We start from the raw sequence: 17,438 nt of genomic DNA, 5'->3' as shown, positions 1-17,438 counted from the left end.
AACTGAGAGGGTGAAAAAGCTGAGAAAAAAAGAATTACAGACCAGAATCCGTTCTGAGCATTGGTGTTAATGGAGATGCCTTCTGTTGCAGATATCTTCCATTAAAAGCATCTATCTAATGTTTATTTGGATTACAATACACATACGTTAAACGTATTGTTACCATCCTGAAGATAACATTTATGTTTTTCTGAGTAGATTTTAAGAACAGCAGCCTTGTTTCAGGTTCATATGAGTTCTGTCGTTATGGTAACGGTGCTGTCGGTGGCTGTGCTTGTGTGTGAGACAAGAATGTAGGAGGGACGCGCATGCGTTAACTCCCACTTTTGCAGACCGGATGGTGGGCTCAGTTTTCTTATTTTAGAGTGACGTATCTTACGTATACAGACGATCTTTGCAAGGGAGAAACGCGAAGAAACGATACAGACCGCTGCTCTGTACGAACGGGGGAGATTCCCAGTTTCCTGCCTGGATTTAGGAATCCTCAAGTAGCCATGGCGGCAGGCCTGCCCGCTGTTGTTGTGTGTCTTCTATGTGTGATCCTGGTCCCTGTTGTTTCAGGTGAGTTTGTGTTTTATTTAAACCACGAACGATTGTTCTTTTCCTCATGTCTGTGCCATGTTGTCGGTGTTTGTTTCACTATGGTGTAGGCTATTTTAGCTCAGATAGAAAAGAGACCGAGTCAGGGCGATGGCACTGGCAGTAGCGCTGCAGTATAGAGCAGGGGTGTTTGATATTAGTTTAAGAAACTAAAGTTAACGTTTGTCTTCAAAACATCGTGTTTACATTGTTGTTTGCGATTGGGAGCCGATCATTTTTATTTTCCTATGACGTGAAGGCCAACACTAGTTGCCAAAGCAAACACCAAAATCCATACTGACAGACTGAACGTACTGAAACAACTGGTCATTGTTTATGAGCGTGGATAATATCCTATATAGTTACCTACCGCTCTGATCCCTCTAAATAAAAATAGCATTCAGCTGAAGAATCTATTGTTCTTATATCTCTAATCTAGGCCAGTCCAGATATGTGTGAAGATGAACAGCTCTCTCAGATGAACACAAATTAACTTTAGTCTGTAGTGGCTGCATCAGTTTTCTTAACCAGAAAGAAGGTGCTCTCACAGTCACTTTGGCATTTTCCTCAGTTGACACTCAATGGAACATATTTAAAATTTTGATCACATCATAGTATTGGTATTAGTAAGTATGAGTTCTCTGGTTTCAGGGTTTGGGGGAGAATTTTTCCATGTCCGCCAATATTGACTGGAGTGTCCTAGACAAGTGATTCTCAACCTTTTTCATATCGAGAACCCCTAATCTAGTCCACATTAGGGCCACGGACCCCCATTAGATGAGATTTTGTCTCTCGGACCCAAATCTGAGAATATTTTTATTGTCAGATATGATTTTGTCCAGAATTCCACGCCTATCTGTATTGTAGGTAGAAAGATAAGAAGAATAAGTAATTCCTCTACATTCTCTAATGGTGTTAACTTCTTGTAAATGAAATAATGGTGAAGTTTAACAATTCATCAATTTGCTTGGGACCCCCTGGAACCCCCTCAAGGACCCCTGGTGTTCCCGGGACCCCACGTTGAGAACCACTGTCCTAGACCATCAAAGTAACATATGAACTCCTAAATTCAGTGGCATTCCCCTTTTTTAAAGTGTGTGTGTGTGTGTGTGTGTGTGTGTGTCAATTCATCTCACCATTACTTTAACCCAACCATTTTGATTCTGTTAAATCACCACTACAACTTTGCCTTCAGCAGTAATGAGGCTAAACTTTCCTCACATGTTCTTTCCCCCTCTCCCCTCCTTTGCTGTGTCTCTGCACTGTAACCTTACAGCAGGGGACCGGGACTGTAAGGCCTACAGAGACATCACTAATGTCTACTACCCATCCGTGAAATGCCCCATAGGATTTTGCTGCGGATCCTGCATCAACAGATACTGCTGCAGAGACTCCTTCTGGCGTCTCACTGAAGACGAACAGGAGGGCTGTTTTGAAAGGTATTCTATTCTATTCTGTTCTGTAATAAATGATAAATTGCCCCCAAAGACAGTTGGACATTGTCATTGTTGGACAAAATATATGTCGTTACCAATTGTGATATTGGGGGGGGGGGGGAATTGGCCCAGCAGTCACATAGAATGAGCTGTAGGCATACTTTTATTTCAGATTTTGCTGTTTGGAGCAATTTAATGAAAAGACATTGCTCGAAAAGATATTGTGTGTGACAGTGTGAAGTTTGAGGCTTTGTTAGATTACAAACACTATAGTGATTTGTTTTGAATCTCTCTCTCTCTCTCTCTCTAACCACATGTGCTGTTGCAACCCGTTATGCAGTGATCATTCAGGCAGGCAGCAGGAAGTGTTGCCTTCCTGTCTAAGACCACCAACGTGCACCTTGCAAATGAAATGCAACTTGTGCCACCAACCTCTTTTGTTTTCTTTCTCTTTATTCTGTTGACCTTATTTTACTGTGAAGTGCACTGCATCGCACGCCATGATGAAACACACATAAATACTAACTGATTGATAAAATATTTGTATTATTAGCTCACATGCCTGATGTTGCACATTTCAACAAAGGTAACACAAGCCAAGGGTTTTCACAGACTTGCCACTTGCCAGCCAGTTGTGATAGAAGAGCTTGGGCAATGTTCTGCCTTTATAGTAGATCATTCGTGTATATGTGTTTTCCAGTAGTGATTATTGCACAAGGGATAGTTGTGACAGCTCCAGTGTATTAGTACTGTGTGTACTATACTGTTGCTGTAGTATTGACATTATGGTGCTTTTTTTTCTTCTTATTTTCTACCCCAGTTGTGCCAGTACATTGATCGATAACGTCAATATTAATTAATTTGCTTGTATTATTTTTGCTTTGTTTCTTTCTCAGTCATGCTGCCAGAGACACGGTGACCATTGCCTCTGGTGTTGCTGCTGTTGTCATCTTTATCCTTCTCCTCATCTGCTGCTGTGTCTGTCCCTGCTGCTGCCTCTACAAGATGTGTCGCAAGCCCCGACGTAAGGAGCACTTCACTAATAAATAATAAAGTATATTGTTTAATTGATGATGCTGTTAGATGCAGAACTAGCAGCTTGTTCTTTGGCCATGTGATGCTGCTGCCTCGATGTTGAAAGCCAAAATTTCAGGAACTCATAAGTACCCATATCCTGTTTTAGATGATGGGTCCCACTTAAAGGACTACGGACCTGTGCCATTTCTGTGTTGTTTGGCGTTAGAACCTCAGACAATTGGTTTGGCATCTTCCTTGTTTAGATATTTGGTAGCCATAGTTTTAACACCTTAAAATCCCCCAAAATAATTGCATGTGATGAAATTGCCATGCAAACTTTGAAGGCATCACTTTTCTGTCTGAAATGTATTGACATTGTGCTGTGAGCCTGGCTTTTTTTTTTTTTCAGAAGGAACTTCTGTTCTTCCTCTTTTAGTTAGCAATGGCATTTTCATCAATTGCAGCCGTGTTTGTGGGTTTTGAGGTTTTTAAGATAGGCCTGAGCAGTGACAAATAAGCATTAAAGAGTTAAAAACATATTTAAACAGTGGACAAAGATTCTTAGACTCTCTGAGGTATTGGCTTCTACCAAGGCAAGAATGCCAAAGGACCCATGTGCCGCTGACAGCCAATTTTGAGTTGCTAACTGGCTATCCAGAACTAGCAGACCTACATGGAACAACAGGCCTTGATTTGTGCTTTTGGTTTCTAGTGTGTTGGAGTGCTTGTGTGTCTAGTTGCCAAAGCGTGAGTTGTGGAACATCAGGGGACTGGGTGGATGACTCAGTCGTGGTCCATTGGCCAACCCACCACATGACTTTCATTACTGCAACAGTAGTTAGTGTAGTACAGATGTTCAGATCTATGAAGTAGGGCTGAACGATTTTGAAAAAATATCTAATTGCGATTATTTTGACTGATATTGCAATTGCGATATGATTTGCGATATTAGAGGGAATGATAATTTTTACATCATTATTCTCATTTTCATTGAAAAACGTATTAAAATGATTATGGTGTGATTTTTGCGGGGATCTGTACCAAACAAAGATGTTTTCTTAAGTCTGTAGAATATGATGTGTAGGCCAGGACATCTCTGCAGCACGACAATATTTAATTTAAAATGGTATTTTGACGCACATTTCGCCTTTAACAAATATTGCGCCTCCTGCGAATTGAAAATTGCAGTAGGCCATATTGCGATTTTGATAAAATTTTGATTAATTGTTCAGCCCTACTATGAAGTTTCTTATTTGGCATGTGCTGTACTTATGTAATTGTTGGGCGTGCTGTGCAGGATTTTGCCTGGCTTTGTAGAGAGTCTTAGGAGGTAATCGGTGTATCCCACAGGTTGATGACTCTGTAGACCCTAAAACCTTTAGGAACTAGAAGGCACTTGGACAGTGCATACTAGGGATGCACAGATATGGAAATTTTGGGCCGATACTGATAGCCGATTTTTCACATAACCAAAAATGCCTTTTTTAATTAAAATAAACAAATAACATAGTATTGTTACCTCATGCTGATAGGCTGTCCTTCCATTCAAACTTGAACGTCTTTGGAACAGATTAGTGACGCAATATATGTTAATGAGTATCGGCCACTGCCATCGGTGGATTTAATCTTATCGGCCGATGAGCCGATTGTAGTCAACAATGCAAAAATCGGCCATTTCCGATATTCAACCAATATATCTGTGCATCACTAGTGCATGCCTCTGCCAATGTTGAACAATTCTCCACCTTGCTGTCACACCCAAAGATATCAATCCTGTCACTTCATTTAAGTTCAATTGGTTTCCTGACCCTGCAAAGATTCCCCTAGGATTTGGAACCGAGTCTCTATCTTTGTTAGTTTCATAGTTAGAGCTAAAAACAAAAACAAATCGTCTTAACGGTGGAAATCCCAGATCCAGATCACCACCAAATCTAATCAGATGTTCCTTGGCACAAAGCCTACCTGTCCTTTAAATTTCCCAGAAATCTGTTCAGAAGTTTTTTCGACATCCTGCTGACAAACAAACGGTGAAGAAAACCTTCCTTGGCTGAGATAACAAATATAAGCTTTTATTGGAACCATTGAGGAAACCAGCCTAAGGAAAAACTCATACAGATACAGATTTTCTTTTTAAGTGTTGAGGATAAACTCTTAGACAAGCTGCCTAAGTAGTTACATAGGGAGGGAAAACCTTAGCATGTTATTGTCCAGTCCTTACTTTTTAGTTCAGTGCTATCAGGGAAAGGGCCAGCCCCCATCCGCTCATCTCTCCATTACAGCAAGGTGGGTTCACTTCCAGTTTCTGGCTCTTCCCTTTTTCTCATTGCCCTCTCCCCTTTGTCCTCGCTGCCACCCTTTTTTGTTTTTGCTTTCTTCTCTTCACAGTTCTCACACTAGATATCCCTCATACTAGTCTCCACCCTGTGGTTTATACCAATCCCTCTCTCTAGACGAATTCTTCAATAATTTTCCCACAGTGGAGGAAAGCACCCAAGATTTTTGTGTGTGTGTCTGTGTGTGCATGTGTGCGTGTGAGCGCTGTAGTAAATTACTACATACTCTTGCAGTTCCAGTCTGTTTGGCAAACTTGGACAAGCTGGCTAAAACCAAACAGTAACTAAGGCTAGGCAGAGTGCAGTAGGCTAAAATACAGTGGAGTGGAGTGTGGAGCTCCTGGCCGGGGCTGTTGCATGTTGGGATCACACTCAGGAATTTCAGAACTCCACCTTGTGTGACTCATTGTTTCCACGACGACCACAGAGGGGGAGGAGACCTCAAAAATATCCCTCGTCATTTACAGGAAGTGGTCTTGGTGACTCCCACTCTGGAACGAAAAAAGCTGGTGGTGGGGAACTGACTGACACACACACACACACACACTCATAATCAGGGGGTTTCTCTGAAAACAGCCCTGTCTTTTAACTTAACTAACTTAACCCTTGTACTCACAGTGAAGTGTGTGTACTTGAAGTGTGGAGATATTAAAAGTCTCTTTCTCCTCCAGTGAAATGAGTTGAACAAGACCATGACCAGAATTTCAGTAACACCAAGAGGCATTCATAGCATGGGAACGCCTTCCAATTTTAGAAGTTTGCTGACTCGTGGCTTAATGGATTTCATTTCATCTTTTTTTTATAGTTTCATTTTTTTTTTAATAGTTTTATCACCATGTTTGTACAGGGAAGAATTGGATGAATGCAGAAGTGATGTTTTCAGTTAAGTCTGACTGCATATTTATGGAATACATCGCTTGTTTACGTGATTGTATGTACTCAAATCTAAACTTCACTCTTGTTTAGTGTTGTTAAGTCCCAATTACAAGGCTTATTTCTTGCTCACTATTGTATAATTCTGATTTCCAGTCTCAACCCTGCTGAAAAAAAAGCCAAGCTGGTTATGCTGGTGGCCAGCATATGCCAGTCATGCTCTGACCATAAATGCTGGTTTATCTGGTGACCAGCTTAGTATGTATTATGGGCACTTTGATGCTGGTCTTAGCTGGTCTACCAGTGTTGTCATTTACCACCTTAACCAGCATCAAATCATCCCTGCGCTTCAAAAAACAGCAAAAGACCAGCAGTGCCCTTTAAAAACCAGCTCAGACAATCAATCAGCTGTAGCGAGTCAAAGCTGTTTTTTTTCCAACAAGGATGTTTTATCTCATTGCTGTTCCTCTCTCTTTCCTCAGCTGTATCTTCTCCTCAACTCATCCAAAACTCTGATTTAACCCCCTTTCCTCTGTTTGTTTACAGCGGTGATAGCCACCAGCACCCATACCACAGTAGTTACCACCACTCCTCAGCAGTATCCCCAACAGCCAACAGCATCTCCTGGACAGCCACAGTCCTACCAGGGGGCGCAGTACCCAGGCTACCAGCCTGTCCCAGTCCAGCCAGGTTATGGAGCCCAGCCCATGCCCCAGGCCTATGGGGGACAGCCCATGCCCACAGCGCCCTACCAGGGCCAACCTTACATGCCAGGACCGCCACCACCATATCACGAAGCTGGTGAGTTCGGATTTTTATGACCTAGATGAAATGTCACAGGTCCGATCCCTGCAACAGTCCTCTTTCACACATGCAGCCTGTTTTCTGTAAATTTAACGGAACGGGCTCGTGTGTGAAAAGGAGCCGTGTCGAAATGCTGGTAAATCAGTTCCACACACCGTTTGTTGTAATAGCTGTCTGTATACTAGATACATGGGGTGAGATTTTAGCAGGGCTGCATTTCACCAATAGATATGTAAGCTACAGACAAAAATTACACTCTTGGTTTTTGGTAACCCTTCCTTTTACAGTCCCCTAATTACTAAGTATTTACCCGGTAAATATATGGTAAATTATAGTATATTATTGGGTAATTACCACTGGTAAATAAGTAGGTAAATACAGAGAAACTACAGCTGAAATGCTAAGAAAAACTTCCACGATTACCCATCAACTCAACTAAGTACCGTGTAGTTGTGACCGTTTTAGGTTGGTAATAACTCAGATATAATTGCGTACTTCCTAGGAAAGTAGGCAACCAATTCTTAGAAACACCTCCTCTATTACCCATCAATTCAAGTTACAATTGTAGTTATCCAAGGTTTATGTTGGTAACAGCCCAAGTTTAATTATGTACTATCTAGAAATTAAGATAGTACTTTCCAATAAATTACTTCTTCTTATATAGTTATTGTTCATGGCTACACCCATTTATAAAGGGTTTATTAGATATACCTTAGAAACTATGGAATTGTTTTTATAAACAATTCCATAGTAAAGTTACAATTGTAACTTGAATTGATGGGTAATAGAGGAGGTGTTTCTAAGAATTGGTTGCCTACTTTACTAGGAAATACGCAATTATATCTGAGTTAATACCAACCTAAAACGGTCACAACTACACGGTACTTGTTACTTGGTACTAGTTGAGTTGATGGGTAATAGTGGAGGTTTTTCTTAGTATTTCAGCTGTAGTGTCTCTGTATTTACCTTCTTATTTACCAGTGGTAATTACCCAATAATATACTATAATTTATCATATATTTACTGGGTAAATACTTAGTAATTAAGGGACTGTAAAAGGAAGGGTTACCGTTTTTTTTTCAGATTAATAATCATTAGAGAGCAACTTTTGCACAATAGGGACCTTTTTTTCCCCTTTTTGATAGGTGCTTCTATTCAGAGCCGTTACAGTGTCTTTCAAAGCACCCAGAACACCATAGAAAATCATTTTTTTAAAACATCGGATAATTACATGTTACAGTGGAGTTTATAGGAAACACATTGTGCAATTTTAGTGCTTCAAAATAGCTGCAACAGGATGTGGAGGTGGAATGACCGCTGCTGGCATAAAGTCTGAATTTCTGCATAAAAGGAAATAATGTTCATAGTCATTTGTGAGAGACGGAACTGACCCTGTGGTTACTGTCAAAACATTTACTGACCCTTCATAATCACGCCATAATCACGTTTCCTCTCTCTGCTTGTTTCCAGCCGGCCCAGCCTACCCTCCAGCTCCGATGCCTTACAGCCAGGCTGCGTTCACCCCGGGGCAGCCAGCGTACCCTCTCCAGCCTCCCGCCCAGCCCCAGCCCCAGCCCCAGCCCCAGCCCCAGCCCAACGCTCCAGACTACCTTGCCCAGCCAGCGTACAACCCAGCTTACGCTCCACCACCGCCCAAGACTGGATACTAGACCGCACCACCACATCCTGGGCCACGTTCAGCGTGGCTCAACCTTTTCGAACTTGTCTGAATTGGAAATGCTGTCATTTGAGTTGAGATGAGAAACGTAACGTGTCATGTAACATGTATGTTGGTGGGGATGTGATGACACGTTTGTTGTTGTTATAGTCCATTTTTTCCCTTGACGAGTTGCCAAGTGAAAATGTACATACCTGTTGGCTTTTAGTGCATGAACTCCCAATATGTAGGTGGTGAGAATCCATTTTTCTTTTTGAACTATTGGCCCCATCTTAGTGAATTAAACATAAAACCACTGAGTCAAATTTTAAAAGTGTATCCAAGTGCTTTGTAAGTTCAGTTTTCTGAACATGCCCCAACATCTCCCTCCTAGTCCCCCTGTGCACTTGGCACAGGATAAACCTTAAACCTCTTTGAGCTCTTAATTCATCTGGTGTTTTTACCAACTATGGTGAATGGAATTGGGCCCAATTGTCAAACTTAGGTGGGAGTGTATGGCTGGCTATGGTCATAATCTCATTGCTTGATGCTGATGTATGCTACGCTGATAGACCATACTGATCCTTTTTTTCTGTAGTTTATCTCATGCTCTGTCATCCCTGGACTGGTGTTTCTGAAAGCGTGTAATGCATTATATGTGTTGTATACGTGAAGGATCTTACCTGGGCACAGATGAAGCCCAAGGTATCAAATAGTCTTCAATGGAGGATTCATAATGCATAGGATACGCTTCACTGGAAGCATATCCATTGACTACTAAATTTCAGGGGGACAAAGAGACTGCCTACTGTGTTCAGGAAATGGGTTGTTCTTTTAAACCTGAAGTTTTTTTTTTGTTTTTTTTTTGGAAAAGATCTGGTTTTTACCGTAGCCTTATCCGTGGAAGATTTTGGGGTTTTCCATGCCACTATGTTCCAACTTTTTAAACTGCTCTTTTGTATTTGGAGACTAACAGCAAAAGGGAATGTCCATCATTCATTGTCATCAGCCGTGTGCAGCCCCACACACTGAGCCGTGCACGCAGGGAACGTTCACATTCCCTTCAGTTTCCATGTGTTCATGTGCTAGGGAGATTCCAGATGAAGTTCACTTTTGCACAGGATACTTGCATATTTTCTTAGTTTGCCCATGTTACAACTGTCCACAGGTGTTGCGGTGTTTAAGGAGCGGACTGTAAATGACACTGGAAGCAGAAAATGCTGCAGATGCCAGTTTGGAATGAAATAACCAGACCATCAGAATTATTTCTCTTTTCGGTCGACCGCACATTCTTGAATTGAAAATGTAGCAAATTCCAGTTTTGAACGAAAAAACCAGAAGGTCAGAATGATTTCTCTTTTCAGTTTTTGACATTGCTGAGTTCAAGGATAAAGAGATAAGCAGTCATTGATGGAGAATGTTATGTTATGTTAGCAACCAAATGCAAGAGACAACTGTGCCTTTTTAATCCAACTTCAAATAATTTCAAAACTGTGCATGCCATACAATTAATTTCTTTAATCTAATTTTCTATTTATTCATTAGTGTTTCTTTTTTGACTGTTTGAGTTATTCTCTTGTAGTGTTTGCTTTGTAAACTTGTAATTCAGGTTACAATAAGGTTTCATTTAGCCTGTCAAGCCATTCTGCAGTGTTGTGTTCAACACTGCTGTCATCAAAATGTTCAGTCCCTATAAATTGTATAGTCTTATAGGGGTTTTCACTTCAACCAAAACTCATGTCATGTCATGAATCTTTATAATGCCATCCTTTTCTGTTGATTCAGTATTGTTTGCCTTGTCAAATCATATTTCTTGAAATGTAAACCCTTAAATATCATTATCTGTTGTTTCACCTGTGCTGTCATTAGACTGCATCACCATAATAATCAGAGGTTTGAATCACTGGTCTGTGTTAATTATTTTTTTTATTATTGTTTTTTTTTTTTGTTCTGTCTAAACTAATATGCCTTCCTTCCTGGCTGCCGCTCTGTCACCACACCTTTGCCTGTAAATATGTAACCAAGCCATGCATCCTGTCCTCTGCTGATTGAAAGGCCTTGTGAGTAGCTTTACTAAAGTGACCTACTCTGTGATCCAGTTGAACTTGCAGCAGTACATTCACCACTTCTGCAGTTCTTGTCATATTCATGTGAGTCATAGATTGATCTTTGGTAATCTAAGAGCCGCCGACCCATTTCCTTCTAACTTGCAAACTTTTCAACTTCCCTCTTTTAGACTTCAGTTGTAGAAATCAGTACACACCTGCGTGGTTCACAGTATCATGAGCACGAGTTTCAGTATGACTTTAAAGGTGGTGCCAGTGGAAATCGCATCTAAAACCTGGCATTGTTAGTGTCATTACCCATGAGAGACCACAGGTTACAATGAATGGAGTAATCTTTGATCATTTGACCATCCAGATAGCACCCTCACATATTTTTTGTACTTGTGGGAGGGACGTGCATGCATGTGTGTATTACAACGACCAAGTGATTTGTTTCTGTAATATACATAATGCTGCAGCGTAGGCTCGCCTTTTGCCTATGCTGTTCTGAAGTCTGTCTTGATAAATGTGCACTGCCTATGCTCTGATTTCCCTCTATTGGCCAGTGCTGGTTCTTCAAGGTGATTTTGGTTTGTGTGTGTGTGTGTGTGTGGATTACAGCCATCTATGATCTTTATCAAAGATCTAACTGCAGAGATCAGTGCTCTTGCTTCCGTCTGTGCTCTTCATTCAAGAATTGTCAAAGATGTTACTGTGAGAATATGTGTTTCATGACTTTTATTGTTTTGTGAAAAAAAAAAGCCACTTGATCTGCAGAGTTAAATAAAACATACATTTTCCAACACCTGCTGTTATGGTGGTTTGTGGTTTATTACTACAGTTAAATTCCAGTGATCAACAGTAGTTAGAGTCACCAAAAATTGCAATTTAGCTCAATTTAGCTCCAGCAATAATATCATCTAGTAAGTAATAATCTTTTCAAATGACATAAAGGTAATGGCAAAAAAAAAGAAAAGAAAAGTCTTTCACAGTAAGCATGGAATGTTGTTGGGCTACTTGTTGCTTGGGAGGGACAGGCAGGTTGAAGCAGTCTTGCAACACAGTATCATTCATTACTCTATTACAGGGAATCATTGCAGCTATGGTTTCGGGTGTCTTGTCCAGTCTTGCGTGCGCTTTATTTGTGACCCTACTCCCGGCTGTATCTGGTGAGTTTTATTTTGGTTTTCTTCCAAGAGGAGAGTCAGGATTTTTTTAGGACCATGACTTCCTGCTGATCGTATTACATTGTCTGAGAGCCGACAGTCATAGAGTGAAACTAAAATGATCTAGCCAAATAAAATTACAAAAGAATGGGAAACCTTGTGTTACGGCTTTCACTTGAACTATGGTTTCACGCTGAACTATGGTTAATAATCAGTTAATAATCACTCATAGCTTCATACTGGAACTACTTTCTTTTTTACTGCTCAATTAGGACCATGAATGCTAGTTTGAGGGGTGTGTCCGTGTGTGTGTGTGTGTGTGTATGTGTGTGTGTTGGTGTGAGCATTTTTGTTTCCGTATGTGCGACTGTGTACAGTATGTGTGAGTTAGAGACAAAGACAGAGGGAACTTGCATTTACCATGAGGCTAAACTGCCAATGCCTTCATTTAACTATTAGTCTTAACAGTTCAACTTGTAACTCCTTACCGTCTGACCCTCATAACTCTTCACCATGACTGTGTGTCTTATATATTACAGCTGACGACTGTCCAAGCTACTGGGACACCAGTAGTGACTTCCATGATGTCCAGCAATGTGGCTCCAGCTACTGCTGTGGAACCTGCAACAAAAAATACTGCTGCACTGATGCTAGATTCCGTCTATCTCAAGACAAACAAGAACGTTGTACTGAAAGGTGCTGTCCTGTTTTGTATCTTGTGTTTCACTCTCCACGATACAAAGATTTGATACTAAAGTATATGAAAAGGGATCAAACTCATTCAGTCACATATGGATGGTTTCCTGGATGGTTTCCTGGGCAACGGCCAATCCATTGCTAAGCATCCTAAACCATCCTCACCAGGGGATTCCCAAAATATCAGCTTTGCTTATGATATTTAATAATTGCATTTATTATACATTTATAACAATTACAACTATTTTTTCTTCTTTCCCAGTTCTGGCATTACAAAAGGAAAGCGCATTGCCCTCCTGGTGGGCAGCATCCTAGGCACTCTCTTCCCCATCATCATCTGTGTGTGTCTCATAATCTGCTGTGTGTCTCCTTGCTGCTTCCTCTACAAGAAGTGCCAGCGAAGACGCAGCCGTAGGCCGCAAAGTAAGACACACTCTACTAGTGGTGACAGTAGCACCCAATTTAGTTTAGTTAGAGTTCATGCTGTTCTTTGCATTACTATTGGCAACTACTCTCCAGGCACTGTTATAGAAAGTTTGCTCTAGCTAGTTACACAGCAAACAATGTGCAAGCGATTGAAGATGGACTACAATCTGTAATATCCCAAAGGGACATTTTGATTCTCAGTTTAGTATATACATACACTACCAGTCAAACGTTTGGACACACATTTTTCTTTGTTTTATTTTATTATTTTTGTACTATTTTTCACATTTTAGGATAATAGTAAAGACATCAAAACTATGAAATAACACAAATGGAATTGGATGGATGCAGTGACCCAAAAAAATCTTATATTTTAGATTCTGGAAAGGCAAAGGCTTTGGAAAGAAATTCATACATAGGCATCAACTTCAACAAATCTCAAGCATTTAAGCATAAACCTTTAGATTAAAATGGCTTTAAGATAATGAAGAACATAGTTCAGTCTGTGTCTCATTCAGGTGTGTCCAAACTTTTGACTGGTAGTGTAGTATTTAAAAATCAGTGTCAGAATCTGCCATTGTTTCCCATATTGTTTCACAGTGAGCAGACAAATCGATCAACCGAACTAACTAAGATTATGACTTTACCCAGCTGTGATAAACACAGCAGTAGTCAACGCACCCCTGCAGCCATCTGCCCCCTCAGGACATCAGCATCCCTACCAGGGGGGCCAGTACCCGGGGGGCCAGTACCCGGGCTACCAGCCTGTACCGCTCCAGTTTGGCTATGGAGCCCAGCCCATGCCCACCGCGCCTCCCCCATCATATATGGAAGCCAGTGAGTTTTTACAAGGAATTTTCTATGGCAGGAGTGGACCAACATGGTGGCCTCCTTGCTTGATGTTACACAGTTGTCCAGGCTCGTCTACCTATACAGCATACAGGATGCACTGTGTACTGTGAAATAAGTAACATCTGATTCACATTAAGAAAATCTCTGTGTTGTGTAGTACTGTAGTCTCAGCACAGCCGAAGCTGCAACAAGACATTCAATTCTAATGACATTTGGTACTAAATTGTCCTACATCTCAATTTCTACAAAAAGAAAAAAAAGAACAATTGGGAATATTATCATTAAATTTTTCTGTAATAACACACTCCTTATTTTTGTTTCTTATTGTCTCGTCTTTATAGCTGATCCAGGCTACGCTCCAGTTTCAATGCCTTACAGCCCGGCTCCAGGGCAGCCGGTTTACCCTTTCCAACACCCTTCCCAGCCCCATGCACTACCACCTCACTTAGACGACCTCGCACATCCACCCTACAACCCTTCCTATTGTGATGGTCCAAGCCCCAAAATTGGATAGCTTACTGGACCAAAGCACCACATGTTATAATAATATTGTGAATTACAGAATGTGTTCTTCCACTGGAAAAATAGCAGACAAAGTTGATGAGGCAAATGCAGCTATAGAGTTCAAAACGTTAAGTTCAAAGTTAATAGATTAGTTCCCCTTTGCCAATGTCTATTTCAATTAAACCCTTTTTTGGAAAATCTATTTTTATAATGTGTTCAATCCATGTGTAATTTTAAAATTCATCTCTACATTTTATTGCTTTTTGTACGGGTAAACATTATGGAACATTAGCTTCGATGATGACAATTTATTTTACGTATTTTATGTATCGGATAACAAAGGTTTATGAAGTTTGATGAAGTTTAAGTGGAAAATTGTCATGTTGAATGTTGAATGATGTTGAATTTCAGGACAGTAATATCTGCTCTTAGTATTGACACATAAAATGTCCTGATTTCAAGACAATTATTTTTTTCTTCTCCATGCCAGGAGAGACAAAAATTAAAAGATCATGTGCATGATGTGATGCAGGCAATGATAATCTATGAAAGAAAATCATGTATAGTCTAGAAATGCAACCACAATAGAGCAAATAAATACAAAATCATCCCTGTCGTTTCTCTTGTAGTATTAGTTGTTGCTGTTATTGTTGTTGTTGTTGATGATGATGATGATGATGATGATGATGATGATGATCATAATGCTTAGGTGACTGCCTCTAGTCTGGGCTGGTATGTCTTGGATGGCATGTCTGTCTGTGTCATGGACTAATCATATAACTTTTAATATTATTCCTAGTTTTTTCTCCCCTTTATTTCACTTATGTATTCAGCCTCCTTTATTACATCACTTTTGAATGCCAATACTCATCAGAGAGTAACTCTCCCAACACCCAACATATCAATCCCTCTTTTTCTTTACAATGGACTTTGCCTGAAGTGCCACTAGAGGTCGCCTTTGTCTGACTTAATCTGCATGAAAAAAGGAAAGGTTACAGTATGTTGTAGGTCATGGACAATGTTTGGGAAAGTTACTTTTAAGAGTAATTCATTACCTTACTTTGTTATTTACCTTAAAAAGTAACTAGTTACGTTACAAAAGTCACTCTTTATTAAAAGTAACTCAGTGGAGTACATTTGTGTTAAAACCGGCAGAGGTCAAATAGATTCATAAATATATGAAATTATGTGGTGTGTATATGAATTAGTTACAATGTGACAACCTTTACATGTTTCATAGGTTTTGAACTGTTTTATGATGACATCGCTGATGTGCCTGATAAAGAAGTTGATACATGTTTATCCAATAGACCTGCCAATGTAGAAAGGAGCATTTGAAGTGATACTGCTCAGTGTTGGCTGCTAATAGCTGCCACAAAATGCTAAATGTAATGGTTGCCAACCCTGATACTGTTTATCCTACTGCCTTAAATGTTACAGCCTTCTACTTTACCCTCCTTACCACAACATACAGGCTGGTGAGCTTCTTTATACCATGATGCCACTTTTTGATACTACTCTTACATACATTTTGATTTTGAGGGCTGGTTGTATTTGTCTTAGGTGCTGATGCACACTTCAGTGGCACAAGAAAACCAATCAGTCACAGAAAAATATCCCATAAAGCCTTGTAGGATCATAGAAGAGACAAGCAAACACAATAGGCGGCCAGAACCACAAAAATTGCATTAACCTCCAGAAAATATTACAAGTATATTATTGCTTCTACTATGTTATTGATTATTATTTACATTAATTTGAATTTTACTAAAGTAGATGTAATAATTTTGTTTGACACTGACTTTTGTAACATTTGAGGAAAGTTGACCGGAAACCTTGGCGAATCTGAAAAGGAGCTCACTCTGTGAAGGTTTATTGCACTGTTTATCATTATTATCAGTAATCAGTAATTGTTTCCAGAAAATTTACTCTTTCTTGAAAATAACAAAAGTGTCACAGAAACCAAACAAAAGCATTGAGGAGCAGCCATTGCAGAGGTCTACCAACCAACCATCTATCCTTTTTTTCCCCAAAAAAATCCTCTTTGGATTGAGCAGTAGTGCAGCAGCAGTGCAATAAGCATGTAAAAAGTTGGACCTCTGTGGTGGCAATATCTGACCATACAGTACATAATGAAAGTGTAGGATTGCAGGCAAGGTGTTATCAAGCAATCTCTAGTCCACACTACGACCTTGAAACAAAATCAGGACTACTTAGCAGGAAAAATCCATAAATGGAGGGTTTCATTCCAAAATGCTATCTATCGATTTTTGAAAGATTTTGCTACCTGAAACTTAACTTTTAGCACCTTTTGGAATCATGTACAGTTATATTGAAAGAGTGAGTGGGCTTGCATTTAATCCTATAATAACCAGCACCGCCCCCCTAGAATCCCCAGCTATCCATTAATCAATACAGTAATAGTGCTGACTGCGGCTATCTCAGTCATCGGAGAGATGGGGGGCTAAAACGGGAACAGGGAAAATGACCCTGCCTATATGTACTGCTGCCTGCCTGCCTGCCATCTAAAATAAGCTCTCTCCTTGAAGTGTGGCTTGAACTGCTAATGAGCGCTTGTGTTGGGATGCCGGTGTCATGGACAATATTGCAGATAGTCTTTACGGAAAGCCATCACTATTGTTCTCTTCCTCTCCGTTCCTTTCTTCCTCTCTCTCCTACTTTCTTCTTCCATCCCTCCCTCTGACTGTGCTTTGTTCCTCTGTGGACATTCTTTGTCTGGCCTCCTGCCCAAGCTGCCATTAAGATATTTTCAGCGTTTTCTCAAAGTCCTACACCATTCCTTTCTTCTTTTCCTTTTCTTGTTCTCTGTGGAATCCCTCTGGTATTTATATGTCAAGTCGGAGCTGCCTGGTACATGGAGAATGGACAAGAGACACACTATATCGGATACACCGGATATCTGTTTGAAACCAACCTTTGGATCAAGTTTAGATAATAATCAGGGAGTCTGCATTGGTCCAGTGAGTTGTGTGTGGGAGCAAGAATGTGATTTTTCCCACATTGACAACCACACACACTCCCTATGCACA

At 40.3% G+C, this 17,438-nt stretch overlaps 2 protein-coding genes across 3 annotated transcripts; both read left to right on the top strand.

Moving 5' to 3' along the window:
- The first annotated feature begins 404 nt into the window (after positions 1-404).
- On the top strand, positions 405-11,547 carry LOC139929706 (protein shisa-5-like). Its single transcript, XM_078283686.1, has 5 exons — positions 405-561; positions 1,856-2,018; positions 2,912-3,039; positions 6,785-7,039; positions 8,513-11,547. The coding sequence occupies exons 1-5, from the start codon at positions 495-497 to the stop codon at positions 8,710-8,712; spliced, it is 813 nt and encodes a 270-aa protein (XP_078139812.1). The 5' UTR covers positions 405-494; the 3' UTR covers positions 8,713-11,547.
- A 189-nt stretch (positions 11,548-11,736) lies between these two features.
- Positions 11,737-15,004, top strand: LOC139929714 (protein shisa-5-like). Of its 2 annotated transcripts, none has more exons than XM_078283685.1 (5): positions 11,737-11,913; positions 12,450-12,606; positions 12,869-13,029; positions 13,684-13,869; positions 14,226-15,004. In XM_078283685.1, the coding sequence occupies exons 1-5, from the start codon at positions 11,742-11,744 to the stop codon at positions 14,396-14,398; spliced, it is 849 nt and encodes a 282-aa protein (XP_078139811.1). In that variant the 5' UTR covers positions 11,737-11,741; the 3' UTR covers positions 14,399-15,004. The 2 variants fall into 2 exon arrangements, with proteins under 2 accessions (XP_078139811.1, XP_071778806.2); XM_071922705.2 differs by having other exon boundaries at positions 11,740-11,913; positions 14,235-15,004.
- Positions 15,005-17,438: the final 2,434 nt, after the last annotated feature.

Source organism: Centroberyx gerrardi, chromosome 5 (assembly GCF_048128805.1).
Source record: "Centroberyx gerrardi isolate f3 chromosome 5, fCenGer3.hap1.cur.20231027, whole genome shotgun sequence".
NCBI lineage: Eukaryota > Metazoa > Chordata > Actinopteri > Beryciformes > Berycidae > Centroberyx > Centroberyx gerrardi.
The sequence above is the reverse complement of the archived record's forward strand: the minus strand, read 5'-3'. Positions and strand labels throughout refer to the sequence as shown.